At 39.7% G+C, this 18759-nt stretch overlaps 1 protein-coding gene across 1 annotated transcript in view; it reads right to left on the bottom strand.

Annotated features, from left to right (window-relative positions):
• Positions 1-13167: 13167 nt before the first annotated feature.
• Positions 13168-18759, bottom strand: part of sytl4 (synaptotagmin-like 4) — an 88888-nt gene continuing 83296 nt past the window's right edge. The window contains exon 18 of the mRNA XM_048544514.2: positions 13168-14681. Coding sequence (XP_048400471.1) covers positions 14542-14681 — 140 coding nt within the window. The 3' untranslated portion in view covers positions 13168-14541. The remainder of the gene's footprint in view (positions 14682-18759) is intronic.

Here is an 18759-nt window from a genome sequence, read left to right as displayed (position 1 = left end):
GTGGAAGCAGTCACTTCAGGAGTTTTACAGAAAGTGAGCATGGCAAAGTTTTTGGAATTAGCAAACAATTTGAAGTTGGTGTTGCTTGTGTCTGTGAGGAAAGGGGAAGTAATTGTGGCAATCACACGGCATTTATAATTGCCAGGAATGTCATCAGAATCTTTAGAAATGGCTAAAATTAATTTGATAATGAAGCAGCTTGAGGCAAAAGGAAATGAAGCATTTTGAATTCTGAAAAGCAGAGGAAAAAGAAATGAAAGAAAGACCCTAGCAGAAGAAAGAGAGAAAGAGACCTTTGAACTTCAGAGCTCGAAACTAGAAACTCAAAAGCCAACTTAAAATGGCAGAAGTAGAGATGAAAGGTAAAAGTAGTGATGAGGACATTGATGGAGAGCAATTCCATCAAAACCAAAGGCCCGTCTGGGATCTGTTTAAAAATGTCCAAGTGTTGCCTAAGTTTGGAAAGAAGGATGTAAAAAACGTTATCATTTCATTTCAGAAAGTGGCTAAACAAATGAAGTGGCTGGTGACACATGGTACCGTTGATCTAAACAAAGTTGGTAGGTAAGGCTAGTGAGGTATTTGCGTTACTATCAGTTGTAGTATCTGGGGAGAATGATGAACTGAAAAATGCTATCTTAAGTGCACATGAGGTAGTACCAGAAATCTACAGACAATGTTTTCAGAATCTAAGGTGGAAACCAGATCAAATGTACACAGAGTTTGAAGGGATCAAACAAAGTAATTTTGATCGGTGGCTAAGGGAATTGAAAATAGATCAAACGTGATGCCCTTAGATGATTATTTTGGAGGAGTTCAAAAATTGACTTCCTGAAGTAGTGAGAACTCATGTGGAAGAGCAGAGAGTTAAGACTGCAAGATTAGCAGCTGAAATGACAGATGATTATGAGTTGGTTCACAATGTTTGGCTTTTCATGAGGAAAAGAGAAATTCTTAGGTGGTAAGGGAAAAGGAGATATCGTTGAAGATACTAAAGATCAATGGCCACAGAGTAAAAAGGAAACCCATGAGGGGAAAAGAGAAATCAAAAAGCTCAGGTTTTTTTTCTATAACAAAGTAGGCCACATGAAGACATAGTGTCAGAGGTTTAGAAAAAGCACAGGGAAGAGGGATGTGGAAAAACAGGGTTAGCCAGAGAATTTTGTTGAAATGATATAGGAAAGCACACAGATGCTAAAAGAAAAACCCCGCAAAATACGCACAACCTGGTCAGGGGTTGGTTGAGAACAAAGTGCCAGATCTCTTTAAAGAATTTACTTGCATGGGCAAGGTTTACTGATGTATGCCAGGAGGAGTAGGTAAAGAAATTAAGATTTTAAGAAATATGGGAGCAAGTCAATCTTTGTTGAGAGATGAAAAGCTATGTAACTCAGAAGTATTGCTAGAAAACATGGTAATATGTGGAATTCTTGGTGAGAAGAACAGTGTTCTGTTGTATAAAGTGAGGTTGGAGACTGCGGGGAAGAGTGAAGAGGTGATAGGAGCAATAGAGGAATTCTCCGCTCCAGAAGTAAACTTCATCTTTGGTAATGATATTGCTGGATCACAGACGGGAGTGATGCCTGCTGTGGTTGAAAAGCTGGTGGAAAATCGGGCAACTGAGGTGTTGCAATATATTCTGGGATTTTTACTAACTGTGGTAATAAGGCTACAAAGCCACAGGTGGAAACAGGAGGAGGAATCAAAGAATAAAGAAAAGGAAGTTGAAGTTCAATTATCCAAGACAATGCTTGATCAAGCAGTTGAGATAAAATAAGAAACAGTGGAGGATAAAGTGGCTATTTGCAGTTCAAATAAGATAGCTGAATTGCAGCAGGAAGATGAAAAACTAAAGCAGTTGTATCAAAAAGCAAACACAGAATAAGAATTTAAGTGTATTCCATCATGTTACTATCTTAAAAATGAGGTCTTGATAGGGAAGTGGAGACCATCACATATCCAGGGTGATTAAGAAATGGACAGAATTCAACAAGTTGTATTACCGGTGGATTATAGAAAGGAGATGTTGCAGGTAGCATGTGAATTACCATTAGGAGGTCATTTGGGACAGAGCAAAACTTGGGCCAAAATACAAAAACAATTTTATTGGCCTGGACTGCATTGGGACCACATAGGAACTTCTGTGGGAAGTTCTGTGAATCCTGGGATTGAGTTATTTTTATTCATTAACGAGATGAGGGTGTCGCTGACAAATTGCCCAGAGAGCTTTTCAGATTCATCCACATAGCTGTGGGTCTTGAGTCACATATAGGCCAGACCAAGAATGGGTGGCAGTTTCCTTCCGTAAAGGACGTGAGTGAACCAGATGAGTTTTCCAGACAAGCGATTCATGGTCATTATTAGATTCTTAATTCCAGATTTTTTAAAAAATTCAAATTCCACCATCAGCTGTGGGGGGATTTGAATTTAGGTCCCCAGAATGTTATTTTGGGCCTCTAGATTAACAGTCTAGCAATAGTACCACTGGGCCATTGCCTCCCCTTGAGTGGTTTTTAATCAGAACTTCGTACCAAATTTTAACGAGGTGGTTGCTGCATTGACTGACTGACTTGTTGAAGTAGTGCAGAAAATTTCAGTGGGCAGAGGAATGACAGAAGGCATTTGACAGCCTGAATGCAGTTTAACAACTATGCCAGTGTTAGCCACGATTATGTGAAGGTATTCGAGGTGGCTATTGATGAGAGTGATGTGACAGTTGGTGCTGTACTCTTGTAAAAAGAACGAGAAGATAGAAAGACCTATTGAGTACTTCCCAGAAAATTGAATAATTAACAACAGAAATATTCCACAGTTGAGAAGAAGATCTTGAATTTGGTGTTAATGTTGCAACATTTTATATTGTCAGTAAGGTGTCTGAGACAATTGTACATACTGATCAATAACTCCTTAAAGGTTACGGGAAGATTTTTTTAGAATAAAAATTCCAGACTGTTTAGATGGGCCTTATCATTGCAGCCATTCTATTTGAAAATTGTACACGTGGCATAAGCAGAGAATGTAATTACCGACCTATTGTGATGACTTTTAAGGAAGACTGAGGTATTCAGTGGTAGCAGGGGCAAAAATATGGACTGTATCGGTGAAGGTTTGCATACTTAGAGTCAGTTTAATAAACCTGTAAACTTATGCTATTAGTATTTAAAATTAAGCCATCTTTGTATATTGATGCGTATTTTTTAAGTCTGTGATGGTATTAAGATTTTAAGAGGTGCATTTTGCCTTTTTTTTAAAAATGAAACAAGGTTGAGACAGGAGCCAAGCCAGTAAAGCAAATAGCTTATGAGGCCTTGGGATTTTTTTTTAAAGTTAGAACAATGGAAGCAACCTGAACGGGTAGATCAAGCTGCTGCGGAACCAGGATTATGTTTTAGCCTTCAGCAGCAGTTACTGCTGAGCACTGCTGACATGGCTTCTTTCTTCCATAACTGTGGTTTCCCATCCACCAGTTGACAGGGCCCTCAATTGCATCCAGCCTATCACCAATGCTTCTGCGCTTGCCCCTTCCCATCGCTTTTCATCCCACCAGCCTCCGCATTCAAAGGATCATCCTCTGCTATTTTGGACAACTCCAGCAGACTGCCACTACCAAACACATCTTCCTGTCACTCCACTGTATGCATTTCGCAGGGGCCATTCCCTCTGGGACACCCTAGTCCAATCCTCCATGACCTCCAACACCACACTCCTCACGGCACTATCCCATGTAAGCACAGAAGGTGCAACGCCTTCCCCTTCAACTCCTCCCTGTTCACCATCCAAGGGCCTAAACAGTCTTTCCAGGTGAAGCAGTTTTTCACCTGTACCTCTTCCAGTCTGGTCTATTGCACTTGCTGCACCCAACGTGGCCTACTCTACATTGGAGAAACTAAACACAGAGTGGGTAACTGCTTTGCAGAACATCTCCAGTCCGTGCGCAAGCATGACCCCAATCTTTCTGTAGCTGGTCATTTTAACACAGCATCCTGCTCACATGCCCACATGTCTGTCCTCTGCATATGTGCTCCAGCAAGTCACAGTGCAAATTAGAGAAACAGCATCTTATCTTCAGATTAGGCATTTTAAAATCTTCTTGACTTCATATTGAGTTCAACACCTTCAGATTGTGAACTTACTCCCATTTCTTACCTTTCTTGTAGCTTTACTTATTGCATTCTCTGTTGCCATGTCTCCCCCTCACCCCAGCCCCTCCCCAATATCCAGTGGGACCATCTGTTCTTTCCAGCTTGGCAGTTAAACATGCCATTGTTCTGCCGTTCTCACATTCTGATCACAGCACCCTTTCCTGCTCCAGCGCTCGACACGTGACCCACTGTGATTTCCAGCTGTTTTTTACAATAGAGTTGTTACCACTGTGTCAAAAGAGACCATACATCCTTGCTCTGCCAGCTGGTATGTTTTAATTGATTTACTTTTTCCTACCTCTGCTATATGAAATGAGCATTAATTGCATTGTAGGCAAAAAAAATCAAAAGGCTACTATTTGGATTTCTAAATTTTAAGGTATTAGAAACAGTGCTTTTGCCGTGAATTAAAATACTGAATACTGATCATTATCATTTAAAATCTGTACACAAAACAAAAACATTCAAAGCTGTGTATGTTAAACCTAAACATTAAAAACAGTATGCTTGAGGAACAATAAAAGTACAGTAGTATATGCTATTGAATTAAAATAGTTTCCATTGATACTGAGCACATGTAGAGTAGCAATATTTGTGAAAGCCTGTTCATTTAGCTGTATAAAATTCAACATGTATGATTAATTAAACTTTCAGTACCTACAACTGTAAGTATATACTATATTAATGGATTTTTCACGATTTCAGTTTGAAATAAGATAAACTGCTCCTCTCTCAATAGCCAATGCATACTGCAGTGATAAATTGAATCCAACAGATTGGGAGACAAGAGTGAGAGAGTTGGCCAATGAATAATTTGGGACAATTTGCTACAATGATGCCACCAAAGGTTACAGGAACAGCAAGTCATATTCCGCTTGGGAACCCTGCAGCCCAATGGTATCAGTGTGGAATTCACCAGCTTCAAAATCTCCCCACCCCTGACTGTGTCCCAAAACCATCCCAACCCATTCCAGCCTCTTTCAACTGTCCTTCCACCCACCTATCCACTCCTCCCACCTCAAGCCCCACCCCCAACTCCTGCCTACCAGCCTCATCTCGCCTCCTTGACCTGTTCATCCTCCCTGGACTGACCTATCCTCTCCCTAACTCCCCACCAACACTCACCTTTACTGACTCCATCCCTGCCTCTTTGACCTATCTGTCTCCCCTCCACCTATCTTCTCATTTATCCATCTTCTATCTGCCTCCCCCTCTCTCCCTATTTATTTCAGAATCCCCTTCCCTTCCCCAATTCTGAAGAAGGATCTAGACCAGAAACATCAGCCTTCCTGCTCCTCTGATGCTGCTTGGCCTGCTGTATTCATCTAGCTCTACACCTTGTTATCTCTGAAACTTAGTTGAATTTGTTTATCTATAGCATTGTTAAAGTTTTGAAAGCCTTTCAGAATATTTCTTCCTCCCTGTTTCTAAGATAACTGTTCTGAATTTTACTGACTTATCTGATTATAATGAGGCTTGGCATTTATTGGTGTCATCATCTTCCTAAAAGGTTGACTGCCATGAATCTCCATCTGTCTGTTCTGTGCTGCCCTCACACATTCTGCATGGGTCAGCTCCATCCAATTCATTATGTTATTCAGTTATTTTCTTCTCTGCTTCCCTTTCCCATATTTGTCAATCTTTCCTTCTAACAATTGTATCTTTCTCCGTTTGATGCTGTGTTTGTATGTGAGTCTTAAATAATTCAGCTTATCTGTAATATTTTTATTTGCTGTCCATTTCTCAGAGACATTAAACATAAATGACCAGGTTGTAGCATCTCGGCACTTTTTTCCTAAGATTTAGGTTCTGTTTCTTTGATGTTAATAAGTGTTTCGCCCTGACAAAGCTGGTCTTGGTTTTCTGTATTCTTGAACCTCATATCCACATTTCCTATTGAATGCAAATTGACTGCTGCATTTCCGACATTACAACAGTAACTATGTTTCAAAGAGTTTTTGTTTGGCTGTAAAATGCTTTGAGATGTCAGGTTATACTTAAAATGCAATATCAATGCAAGTTTGTCTTTCTTTAATTATTAATCCCGATTATGTACTTTAATCAAAGCTTTGAACCTTAACATATTCTATCGGTGTTGTGCTCGAATAGTCATTTTCATGTTTTTGGTCTTTATTTTAATCTGATGTGTGCTTTTCATCTGGGCCACTGAGGGGCTGTGCTGCAACTTGAAAGTCAGAAAATTGGCATCAAACTGCTCCTGAATGATAATCAGCGATTAAGGATATTCCACAAAAATGGATGAACTCATAAATGTAATTAGATTTAAATGCCTGTACATCTGGCAAAGTTACACTGCATCAATTATTTTCCCTTAACCCTCCACATTAAGATTACTTTTGCAGATCTTGCTCATAAGTGGTGTATATTCTATGCCTGCAACGTGCTAATAGTTGGAAAACAGCCACATAATTACTTCAACATCTTCATTGTGGTGTTGAGAGTGCGGAGTTTGATTCTCTATTTGTTACTAATTTGTTGGGAAGTCAAAAGACCTTGAAAGGCATGCCACCTAGGAGCTCATTGGCCGTAAGTTACACTGTTAAGACAGAATGTGGTCACAGGTCTCTGACTAGGCAAAGGTAACTTTAGTTAAAATTGAGAAAGAAATTACATTCTTCTTTTGAACAGTCAGCACTGTGAACTACAGCTGTTCAAGTGGTCTGCTCACTACTACCTTTTGAAGGGATGGGCCCAGTTACACATCCCACATCTTATGAATGAATTAAATACTTAGGAATTTACTTTTGACCCCTTCTCTGCCTTATCAACATTGCAGTAAAGAGTGCGACTGTCGTGTATACCAATGACATCTCATTCACTATCCATCATCCCTCTAAATCTCTGAACTGCCTATCTGACAGTCAGACTGCTTTTTAAACATTTAATGTAGGATGAATCTGAATTTCCTCATTTGAATTCAGGAAATTCTAAGTAGTCTTCTGAAGCCTTCATAATGTCTTCCTCCTTGTCATTGATTCCATCCCAGTCCTGATGATTAAACTAGATCATTCAAAGCTGTAGTGCCATATGCAGTCCTTCGATTCTCATGTCCTTTGCATCACAAAGGTCACTTCCTCCTTTGCCACTTTCTCAACTCATTCACGGCAATACCTTTCTACGTGTTTGTCACCTCAGGCTTTGTCATTTTCCCCACTATCCCTGTTTGACTTTCATGCTCAACTCTCCATAAGTTCTAATTTACTCAGACTGCTGTATATTTCCCAAGATATCCAGCCTCTGAGCATCCCAGATTCTGTTGCCTGAGATGTAAGCTCTGGTATTCCTTCCCAAAATCATACTGTGTGTCCCTTTAATCTTTTAAGACACTTCTAAAAGTCTTTGTCTATTTGCCATCCGATCCATTGTGTCCCTGTGGTTTGGTATCTCCTTTTACGATGCTCCTGTAAAGCACCTGGGATGATGTATTAAATTAAAGGCACTGCTGAAATGTTGCTATAATCTTGTTTATTAATTACCCGTGTCCTTGTTGTGCTGTATTGGTTGAAGTGACTAGTGAGTCACAGTTTTCACAGTACTTTTAGTCAAAGCAGTCAAATTCTTTAGGCAAGTTGGTGCTCCTGTTGAATGAAGTGTTGACTTTCTTCTTGGCAAATATGAGTGTGTGTCATGCTTACTATCACATATCTAAGGCTAAAACTATTAAACATGTTTATTGACACTGTAGTTTTATTTACAGTAACTATACATCAAGAAATTTTGGGGTCAGCATGAAATGCATAACCTTTAAAGTATTTTTCCAGAGTGATTGTGACTGTTTCAGAAACTAGATAATTTATTGGCGTTTCAGCCTCAATGGAGCTTTGCCTCACCACTGTGGAGGGTAGCTAAGCAAGGGACTCAAACTAAAGAATGTGAAACAGCCTTGCTGTATGTCACTTGTTTCTCTTTGAAGTCTAGGCAGCTCAGAGGAAAATTATAAAGAACAGTCTTACTGTTGAATTTGTCCTTTTCAAAAATGCTTCTTGCAGGGATGAAACAAACATGAATGCAATCTTCGAATGTAAGTAACTCCAAACAAACAATAATTTGAATTTGTCAGTAATATACAGTGTGCCTCCAAGTATAGGTGTATACACTGCTTTGCCTATCAACTCTTGGGCCGTAAAAAAAAGTGTCCTATAGTATTAACCAGGTGTGCCTCTCCCATCACCTGTAACATCAGGTTTGCCATTGGTTGGATTTGAAACAGAAGCTTATTATTTGGCACCAAGCATTGAGCAGAATTAGCCTTAATCTGCTAAATTTCAGATTAGCTTCAATGTAAGAATATCAGCAAAAGCCAACTAACATAAGCTTCCCAACAGCCCACAGAAAGTACCAAGCAAAATTTAAACTGTTAGTTTTTAATAATTAGTGACAACCCTGGATGTAATATCATGGCTAATTAAAGTCTTGTGTTGACTAAATTATACTGACTGACTATAGAAATCAGTGAAGACAATTAGGGAGCCATTTGTTGAACCAATATATGTTCGGCAAGAGATAAGCTACATAAAATGGAAAAGTACTATAAAGGCCTGTCACATATTTCTGAATGAGTGTATATTTGTACATACATATATGGAATTTCAATAAGGTATTCGTACCATATATGTTGAAAGTTTAATTTGGGTTAAATATTTAGTTTACTCAAGGGGATGAGCTAAACTCCACCACACAAATCTCCTATATTGATAGAAACTTACATGGATTTCCATAAACCAAATTTTTGAATAAAAAACTTCCGAGGTTGCAACCTTTCAAAACTTCTGCTGTTTTAAAGATTTCATAAAACTAATTTATACAAATATACTTAAAAGTTGGTGAAGTGATAGCTAATTATTTTTGACTACCGTGATTTGATGCTTGTCTTATTTCATGTAACATAAATGTGAGACATAGTCGCATAGTTCTGAAGAATTCAATGAACTTTTATTTCAGCATCGTGTATCAACATTATGTATATTATTTTCATAGGCACTTGTATGCCTTGACTTAGGCTAAGCAACTCAGATGTTCTGTACCACATTTGCCTCAGCATGTCATTTGCAAGAGTTTTCAGTAAGATGGAGACTAAGGCCTTTGTATACTTAGGTTAAATGCTGTGATACGATGATGTCATCATGGGCATATCTCTGAAAGATATATTGCATATCTGCTGTGAGAAATAACACAATATGCCCCTTTTTTCCAAAGAAATCCCAAGCAGATATGTATCATAGGCATGAACAGATAGAATTGTAGCAGAGTTGCTGCACAAAAGTGGGCCATTCAACCCACTGAAGTTGCACTAGCTCTTCAATTAAGTATCTGTACTTACCATATCACATGCTTTTTGCTCTTACCCTTACACTTTATTACTATCCAAATAATCATCCAATTGAATGCTTCACTTGTAACTCATCCATCACATTTCCAGCCAGTGCATACGATACCCTAAGTACTGGCCGTATGAAAATTCTTTTTCCTCCCATCTCATTTGCCTTTTTGCAAATCATGTCTGCAGCTATACGAGTCTTTTACAAGCAGGATCAGTTTCTAGCTAATTAGTCTATCTGGCCCACTCATGATTTTGAAAACTTATGTCAGATCTCCTCTTAGCCGCCTTCTCCCCAAGGAGAAGAGTAACCTTCTTCAATTTATTCTCATTTGGGATTTCTCATCCCTGGAACCATTAATCTAAATTGTTTTTGTACTTCAATCTGTTTACATACTCCCTACGTGACACCCAGAACTGTACACAATACTCCAGCTGACATCTAACAACTATCTTATACAAGTTCAATATCACTTCTTTGCTCTTGTAGTTTATCACCCTGTTCACACAATCAAAGAAATTGTGTTTATTGCTCTCTCAACCTATCCTGGCATCTTCAATGATCTGTGCATGAATAAATTGAGGTCTCTTTGCACCTGCATCACTTTTAGAATCATAACTCATACTTTTACCACGTCTTTCAACGTTCTTCCCACCAAAATACATCACCTCAGACTTCTCTGCATTAAACCCCATTTGCTACCGATCTTCCCACTCCAGCAATTTGTCAATGTCCTTCTGGAGTTCCAAACTGTTCTTGCAGTTTACAATTTTTCCAAATTTCATGTCATCTCAAGCTTTGAAATGGTCCCCTGCACATCAAGATTAAGATGATTAACATACATCAAGAAAAGGAAAAGTCCCAATACCAACTCTTGGGAAACTCCACTTCAAGCCTGAAAAATATGCAGTGCTCATTATTGTCTGTGCCATATCACTCAACCAGTTTTATATCCACGTTACCGCCCTTTTTATTCCATGATCTATAAATTTCATCTCAAGTTTATTGTGTGACATATATCAAATGCTTTCTGAATGTCCATGTATACCAACTCAGCAGTGTTGCCCCCATCAATCCTTTCTGCTCGCTTTTCAAAAAAAACACCAGCAAGACTAATTGTTACAGGGGACAGTCCTGCCGGGGCACAGACAGGATTTTCTGTGGCAGTGGACGTAAATTTAGGATGGTATGTTGCTTTCTTAGCTAGGTGCTAGGATTAAGGATGTCTCTAAACATTTCCAGCATATTGTTAAAGGGGAGATTGAGAAGTCAGAAATTATTGTACATGTCGGTAGGAATGTCATTTTTAGGGAAAAGATTAGAGCTTTATGGAGTAAATATAAGATATTAGGCAGAAGATTTAAAAAATATAACCTTAAAGTAGTAATCTCTGGTTTACTCCCGATGCCAAGCTGGAACGAGGGAAGGAAAAGGGTAAAGAAGGTAAATCAGAGGCTGAAATGGTGTATTGTTCAGGGATTCGGGTCTTTGGATAATGGGAGTCTCTTCTGAGGCAGAAAATATATGTTCAAAAAGGATGGGTTTAACCTGAACTGGAAAAGGACCAACAACTTAGCAAGGAGATTTGCTAGTTCCATTTAGGCAGACTTTATATTGCTGAACGGGGAGTGGATTCTAAGTAACACTGTAAATAGAAAGATTGAGGAAGGTTCTGAATGTGAAAAGAACAAATCAAATAGAAATAGAAAGATGAGGAAGGCTCTGAATGTGAAAAGAGCAAGGCAAATAGAAAAGAAAGACAAGAGAAAGTCAGAGAATGTAGTAACTCTGAAGCATTAAATTGCATTTATTTCAATGCAATGGGTCTTACAGGTAAGGCTAATGAACTCAGGGCATGTTTAGGAACATGGGATTGGGACATCATAACTATTGCAGAAACTTGACTGAGGGATGGACAGGGCCGACAGCTCATTGGTCTGCCATTTAGATTCTATACGAAAGATAGAATGGGAGGCAAGGAAGGGGAGTGGCGTTTCTGATTAAAGAAAACATGGCTGCTGTAACTAGAGAAGAAATTTCTGAAAAATTATCCAGTGAAAATATATGGGTAGAAATTACAAATAAGAAAAGAAATATCACCTTGATGGGATTGTGCTATAGGCCCCCACTATTCAGGAAGAAGCTGAGAAACAAATATCTAGGGAGAGCTCAGACATATGTAAGCATTATAAAGTTGTATTAATGGGGTTTTTAATTTTCCAACTATTGACTGGGGCTACCATAGTGTTAAAGGTTTGGATTGTGAAGAATTTGTCAAATGTGCTAAAGAAAACTTTATCAATGTGTAGATAGGATGTGGCTGTGGATGATACTTTGTGCATTCACATTCATAGTAATTCTGATTTAAAATTGTATGTCTTTACGCTTACTGCACCTTGCCTTATTAACTTGCTGTCAGCTATATCTCCAAGTATTTTGCAAACCCTGTTTTTTTTCCTCTACTATTCTTCAATGTTTCCCATATTCCTGCCAAGATTGATCAAAGCCCTCCCAAAACACCGTGAAGAACCCAGTCCTAGTTCTGTTCAGGTCCAATTCATTCAGTTTGTACAGGTCTCAGTTCCCCAGAAATCTAAAGCCCTCTTTGCACTATCCTTCCAGCCACACATTCATTAGACTTATCCTCTTATTCCTGTACTCACTGGCAGTAATCTCTAAATTACTGCATTTGAGATCCTGTTTGTTAACTTTCCACCCAGCTCCCTAAAAGTCGAATTGCAGGACCATTGCGCCCTTCCTATCAGCTGCAAGTTTTGCTTTTAACTGCTGTCTTTAACTTTTATGTCTGTAACTAGGTTGAAGCTGTGTTAGAGCTTCTGGTTTGGTTGATTTTGAATTTCAAGTAGAAGGAAGGTAAGTCTTCCCCCTAGTTATTCAAGTTGGAGAAACACACGCATATAAACTTATCGTGTTTGGTCATCCAAGGGCTCTCTAATCTTCAGTGAGGATTCTTTTAGAAGTAGCATTGGCACTTTCCTCAACACTGATACCATCGCTAATGGCCTTCACCTTCTGTGATGTTTATGTTTGCTTCTGTAACATGAGATCTGGGTCCCACAGTATTGAAGAGCTTGATTAACTTTTATTATTACAGCCAGTTTCTCCATACACTACAGTCATGGGCATGTCTGTGTCTGAACCCAAGCTGAGGGAAGCATGCTATGGTACATACAAATTGCTCAGCTTGTCATGCTGCAATTTGATTCAGTCAGATGGAGGCTAAGACATTAGATCACATCCCACAATACAGCGATGACATCATGAAGCTAGCCCTCAAAAACGTATATCACATAAGTTGCTGTAGTTGGGTGCCTAAAGAAATGTTGCTTAATCTTTTAACTTGTTGGTACTTTGTTAAATAATTGCATCATAATTATTTCCCTCTTTGAAACATGTTTGCAAGCTCTACCTGTAGGTCATGAAGCTGACGTGTATTATGTTTTTGCTATTTTTTTTCCTATTAAGACTATTCTAAAATCAGTGAACTGCAACAAGGTTAAGATTTATATTGGTAATGCAAGAATATGTGCTGTTGATGGGCAGAATTTTAGTTCTAATCTCCATTTCTTGACATCTTTGGAGGCCCCTGGAAAGCGCAAGTGAGGAAGGCTCAACAGAAATAGAAATGGTGAGAGGATATAGAACAAAAGAACCATGCCAAACCAAACCAATAATTATTGCTTTATTTGGAAGTTTATTATCAACCAGGAGAATGAACAGCAGTGGTACTAAGGCTTGGAAGAAACATTGTGGTTAAAGCACAACAAAAATTGGCAGTCCATCTACAAGACCACTTGTATTTTAACAAAGTTGTGAATTTATTTAAATGCATACATTTTCATTAAAATAGGAATTGTTATACAAACATGCTATTTAGTTTCAAGTGTAAGAAGCCCAGTTTTATTATATGTTAAATTTGCAGTTATTCTGACCTCTTCCATCTCCCAAGTAAACTTTACATAATCTACTTCTATATAGTCTTGTGTTCCATGCGCTTAGTAAATTAGTGTAGAACATTGCAAATAAATTTCTTCCTTAACTACAGGTTTTTGTTATGCCACTTAACGTGAATATCGCTGGACTGAAACTAAACAAATTACAATCTCTATCTTAGTTTCTCAAGTTGACAGACTCAGTTTCATTACTGGCATGCTATTTTGATTACATCTGACTGTTTGGTATGTATTTGCAGCAGCAATGATAGCTTCACAATCTTGTGGCAATGCATGTAATTAGAGGAAGAGGTGGCAATTATTTAATTCTGATTGTTGAATCTGAAATGAATACTGATATTATAAATTTGCCACAAAGTAAGGCTCTTGTGGCACAGTGGTAGTGTTTTCTGCCTCTGGGGCAGGAGGCCTGGGTTCAGGTCCCACCAGCTCCAGAGGTGTCTAATAACAGCTCTGCATAGATTAATTAAAATTAGTGTGGAGGCAATAGTCAGTTTTCTGATAAATAAGAGAATATCACTGATATTAGGTCTTGGAGGGGGAGGAAAGAAAATTCCAACTAACAATTTCCTACAAGAAAACCAACATGAAGTACAGCAGTAGTTTGAATGAGTAGATAAAACGTTAATATCTGAATGTGAGATCCATATCCAATGATCTAACCAATAATTAACATAAGGAATGGGACTGAATTCACTATGGTCACCTTCATTACTAATCTGGCTTACTGGACATGCCAAGGAAAAGGTGCACAAGTTAATGAATCCATGCTGCAAGAATCAATTTTCTTAACATAACATAAAATTTTCTTTTCTCCTTCACCTTTGACATAGTCAGATCTAAACCGAGTACAAGTTGCATTCTTGTTTTTGTGAATTCCTGGAACTAATCCTATGTGTTTCTAATCAAAGATATTCCCTCCACTTTGGCAGCAAATGTTGGTGTGATAGAAATTTTGTTGTTTCGGGGATAAAATATGCCTTCAGTATTTCTTTTTAAACCAAAGAACTCGACCAGTTTTCTGTTAGCAATCTAGTAATTCAGAATGTACCACCTGGAAATAAATTTCTATATGTTGTTCTCTGACTAGCTGTGCCCAGTCATGTGTGGACGAAGTAATAATGTTCCTTCAACCCATGAACCAGGGTACTGCGTCATCCTTCGCCAAATGTTGCTCTCCTCCCCTATTGAATCCATCCAGTCTACTTGTTGTCCATTGCTAATTCCTGGAATAAATTGTGCAAAATATTGAGTCAGGGAATGTACATCACAAGTTACAGTACTGAAGTTTTAGATAACCTATAGAATTGATTTCTCAACAATTATAGAAGCAATTACATAAGAATTAGGAGCCAAAGTAAGCAATTCAGCCCTTCAAGCCTGGTCCTGATAATACAATGGTAGATGATTTCATTTCAGTCTTAGCTCCATCTCTTCTGTAATAAATCTTTTTAAGACATCAAAGTATTTATTTCCGAGTTCTGTAGCTTCCACGGTAAATACTGACAACATTCATTTCGGATCTCTCCTGTCAGCTGTGGTTCCATAAATAGATGGCCTCGTTGATCTTTTAGGGGCCTTTTCCATCCCTGGTTACTCTTTGGCTTCTCCTTAATCTTATCTGCCAAAGCTATCTCACGCCAATCTCATAACTATTTTAAATATAACAGAATTATGGTCACTAGTGCCAAAGTTCGAGTACTATAGATGGGTCAGTTTTTGTCCAGTGTGTGCAGGAGGGCTTCCTGACACAGTATGTAGATAGGCCAACAAGGGGCGAAGCCACATTAGATTTGGTACTGGGTAATGAGCCCGGCCAGGTGTTAGATTTGGAAGTAGGTGAGCACTTTGGTGATAGCGATCACAATTCTGTTATGTTTACTTTAGTGATGGAAAGCAATAGGTGTATACCACTGGGCAAGAGTTATAGCTGGGGGAAAGGCAACTACAATGAGATTAGGCAAGATTTAGGGAGCATAAGATGGGGAAGGGAACTGCAGGGGATGGGCACATTAGAAATGTGGAGCTTATTAAAGGAAAAGCTCCTATGTGTCCTAGATAAGTATGTACCTGTCAGGCAGGGAGGAAGCTGTAGAGTGCAGGAGCCATGGTTTACGAAGGAGGTGGAATCTCTGGTCAAGAGGAAGAAGGCAGCTTATGTTAGGATGAGATGTGAAGGCTCAGTTAGGGCACTTGAGGGCTACGAGGTAGCCAGGAAAGACCTAAAGAGAGAGCTCAGAAGAGCCAGGAGGAGACATGAGAAGCTGTTGGCGGATAGGATCAGGGTAAACCCTAAGGCTTTCTATAGATATTGAAGGAATAAAAGAATGACGAAAGAAAGATTAGGCCCAATCAAGGATAGTAGTGGTAAGTTGTGTGTGGAGTCAGATGAGATAGGGGAAGGGCTAAATGAATATTTTGCAACAGTATTCACTCTGGAAAACGACAATGTTGTCGAGGAGAATACTGAGATACAGGCTACTAGATTAGGTGGGATTGAGGTTCACAAGGAAGAGGTATTAGAAGTCCTTCAGAGGCTGAAGATAGATAAGTCCCCTGGGCCGGATGGGATTTATCTTCGGATCCTCTGGGAAGCCAGGGAGAAGATTACAGAGCCTTTGGCATTGATTTTTAACTCGTCGTTGTCTACAGGAATAGTGCCAGATGACTGGAGGATAGCAAATGTGGTTCCCCTGTTCAAGAAGGGGAGTAGTGACAACCCTGGTAATTATAGACCAGTGAGCCTTACCTCAGTTGTTGGTAAAGTGTTGGAAAACGTTATAAGGGATAGGATTTATAATCATCTAGAAAAGAATAAATTGATTAGGGATAGTCAGCATGGTTTTGTGAAGGGAAGGTCGTGCCTCACAAACCTTATTGAGTTCTTTGAGAAGGTGACCAAACAGGTAGATGAGAGTAAACCGGTTGATGTGATGTATATGGATTTCAGCAAGGCGTTCGATAAGGTTCCCCACAATAGGCTATTGTACAAAATGCGGAGGAATGGAGTTGTGGGAGATATAGCAGTTTGGATCAGAAATTGGCTTGCTGAAAGAAGACAGAGGGTGGTAGTTGATGGGAAATGTTCATCCTGGAGACCAGTTACTAGTGGTGTACCGCAAGGGTCGGTGTTGGGTCCACTGATGTTTGTCATTTTTATAAATGACCTGGATGAGGGCGTAGAAGGATGGGTTAGTAAATTTGCAGACAACACTAAGGTCGGTGGAGTTGTGGATAGTGACGAAGGATGCTGTAGGTTGCAGAGAGACACAGATAAGCTGCAGAGCTGGGCTGAGGTGGCAAATGGAGTTTAATGCAGACAAGTGTGAGGTGATGCACTTTGGTAGGAGTAACCAGAAGGCAAAGTACAGGGCTAATGGTAAGATTCTTAGTAGTGTAGATGAGCAGAGAGATCTCGGCGTCCATGTACACAGATCCTTGAAAGTTGCTATCCAGGTTGACAGGGCTGTTAAGAAGGCATACAGTGTTTTAGCTTTGATTAACAGAGGAATCGAGTTCCAGAACCAAGAGGTTACGGTGAAGCTGTACAAAACTGGTGCGGCCGCACTTGGAGTATTGTGTCCAGTTCTGGTCACCGCATTATAAGAAGGATGTGGAAGCTTTGGAAAGGGTGCAGAGGAGATTTATGAGGATGTTGCCTGGTATGGAGGGAAGGTCTTACGAGAAAAGGCTGAGGGACTTGAGGCTGTTTTCATTAGAGCGAAGAAGTTTGAGAGGTGACTTAATTGAAACATATAAAATAATCAGAGGGTTAGATAGGGTGGATAGGGAGAGCCTTTTTCCTAGGATGGTGACGGCGAGCACGAGGGGGCATAGCTTTAAATTGAGGGGTGAAAGATATAGGACAGATGTCAGAGGTAGTTTCTTTACTCAGAGTAGTAAGGGAATGGAATGCTTTGCCTGCAACGGTAGTAGATTCGCCAACTTTAGGTACATTTAAATCGTCATTGGATAAGCATATGGATGTACGTGAAATATTGTAGGTTAGATGGGCTTGAGATCGGTATGACAGGTCGGCACAACATCGAGGGCCGAAGGGCCTGTACTGTGCTGTAACGTTCTATGTTCTAAAGTGCTCCCCCATTAACACCTTAAGGCAGAGCAAGTCACTATTTCCCAAGAGGATGTCGAGTTTTGTCCCTTCTCTAGTAGGGCCATCTAATATTGAGTTAGAAGTTCTCCTGAACACACTTCACAACTTCTTACCCATCCAAGCCCTTAACACTATGGCAGTCCCACTTTGTGTTTAGGAAGTTAAACTCTCCATTTATTACAACCCTATTATTCCAACAGCTATCTGCAATCTCCCTACATATTTGTGTCTCAATTTCCTGCTGACTACTCAGGGACCAATAGTACAATCTCATCACAGTGATCATCCCCTTCTCATTTCTCAGATCCACCTAGATAGCTTCACTGCATGATTCTTCAGGAAAATATTTAGTACTGTTGTGATATTTTCCCTACTCAAAAACACCACTACCCCCCCCTTCTCTCCTTCCTTTAGCATCCATATCTCAGAATATTAAGCTACCAGTCCTGTCTGTCCCTTAGCTATGTTTCTGTAATAGCTATGATATCCCAGTCCCATGTTCTCATCTATGCCTGGGATTTATCTGCCTTACGCATTGAAATAAATCAGGTCTCCCTTGTTCTCTGCTGTGCTTTTGCCTGCCTTGTCTATTTAGCTTGCTGTGTTTAACTTCTGTACCAGTCTCAACCTTCTCTCTTGTCTCATGACTGCTAAGAGTCTCAGCCCACCGCCAGACTAGTTTAAACCCTCCTGACTAGCTCTAGCAAATCTCCTCAACATATTAGTTCCCTTCCAGTTCAAGTGCATCTCATCCCTCTTGTACAGGCCATCTCTGCCCTAGAAGAGATTCCAATGATCCAAAAATCTGAATTCCTGCCATGCATTCATCTGTCCTATTCCTACTATCTTCGGCACCAGGAGAAATCAAGAGATTACTACCCTCGAAGTTCTGCTTTTTCACCTCCTGCCTAACTCCTTATTTCACTCTGCAGGACCTCATCCTTTTTACCGTCTACATTGTTGGCACTTACGTGTACAACAACCTCTGGCTTCTCACATTCCCGTTTGAAAATTTGCTGCAACTGCTCCAAGACATCCTTGATCCTGGCACTAGGGAGGCAACACACCTTTCAGGAATCTCGCTCGTGACCATAGAGATGCCTGTCTGCGCCCTGGGCTAGACAGTTCCCTACCTTAATTGCTTCCTTGGACTTTACAGCACAACAGTCGTGGTTCCGAAGATCTGACAG

Source organism: Stegostoma tigrinum, chromosome 15 (assembly GCF_030684315.1).
Source record: "Stegostoma tigrinum isolate sSteTig4 chromosome 15, sSteTig4.hap1, whole genome shotgun sequence".
In the NCBI taxonomy this organism is placed as follows: Eukaryota; Metazoa; Chordata; class Chondrichthyes; order Orectolobiformes; family Stegostomatidae; genus Stegostoma; species Stegostoma tigrinum.
The sequence above is the reverse complement of the archived record's forward strand: the minus strand, read 5'-3'. Positions and strand labels throughout refer to the sequence as shown.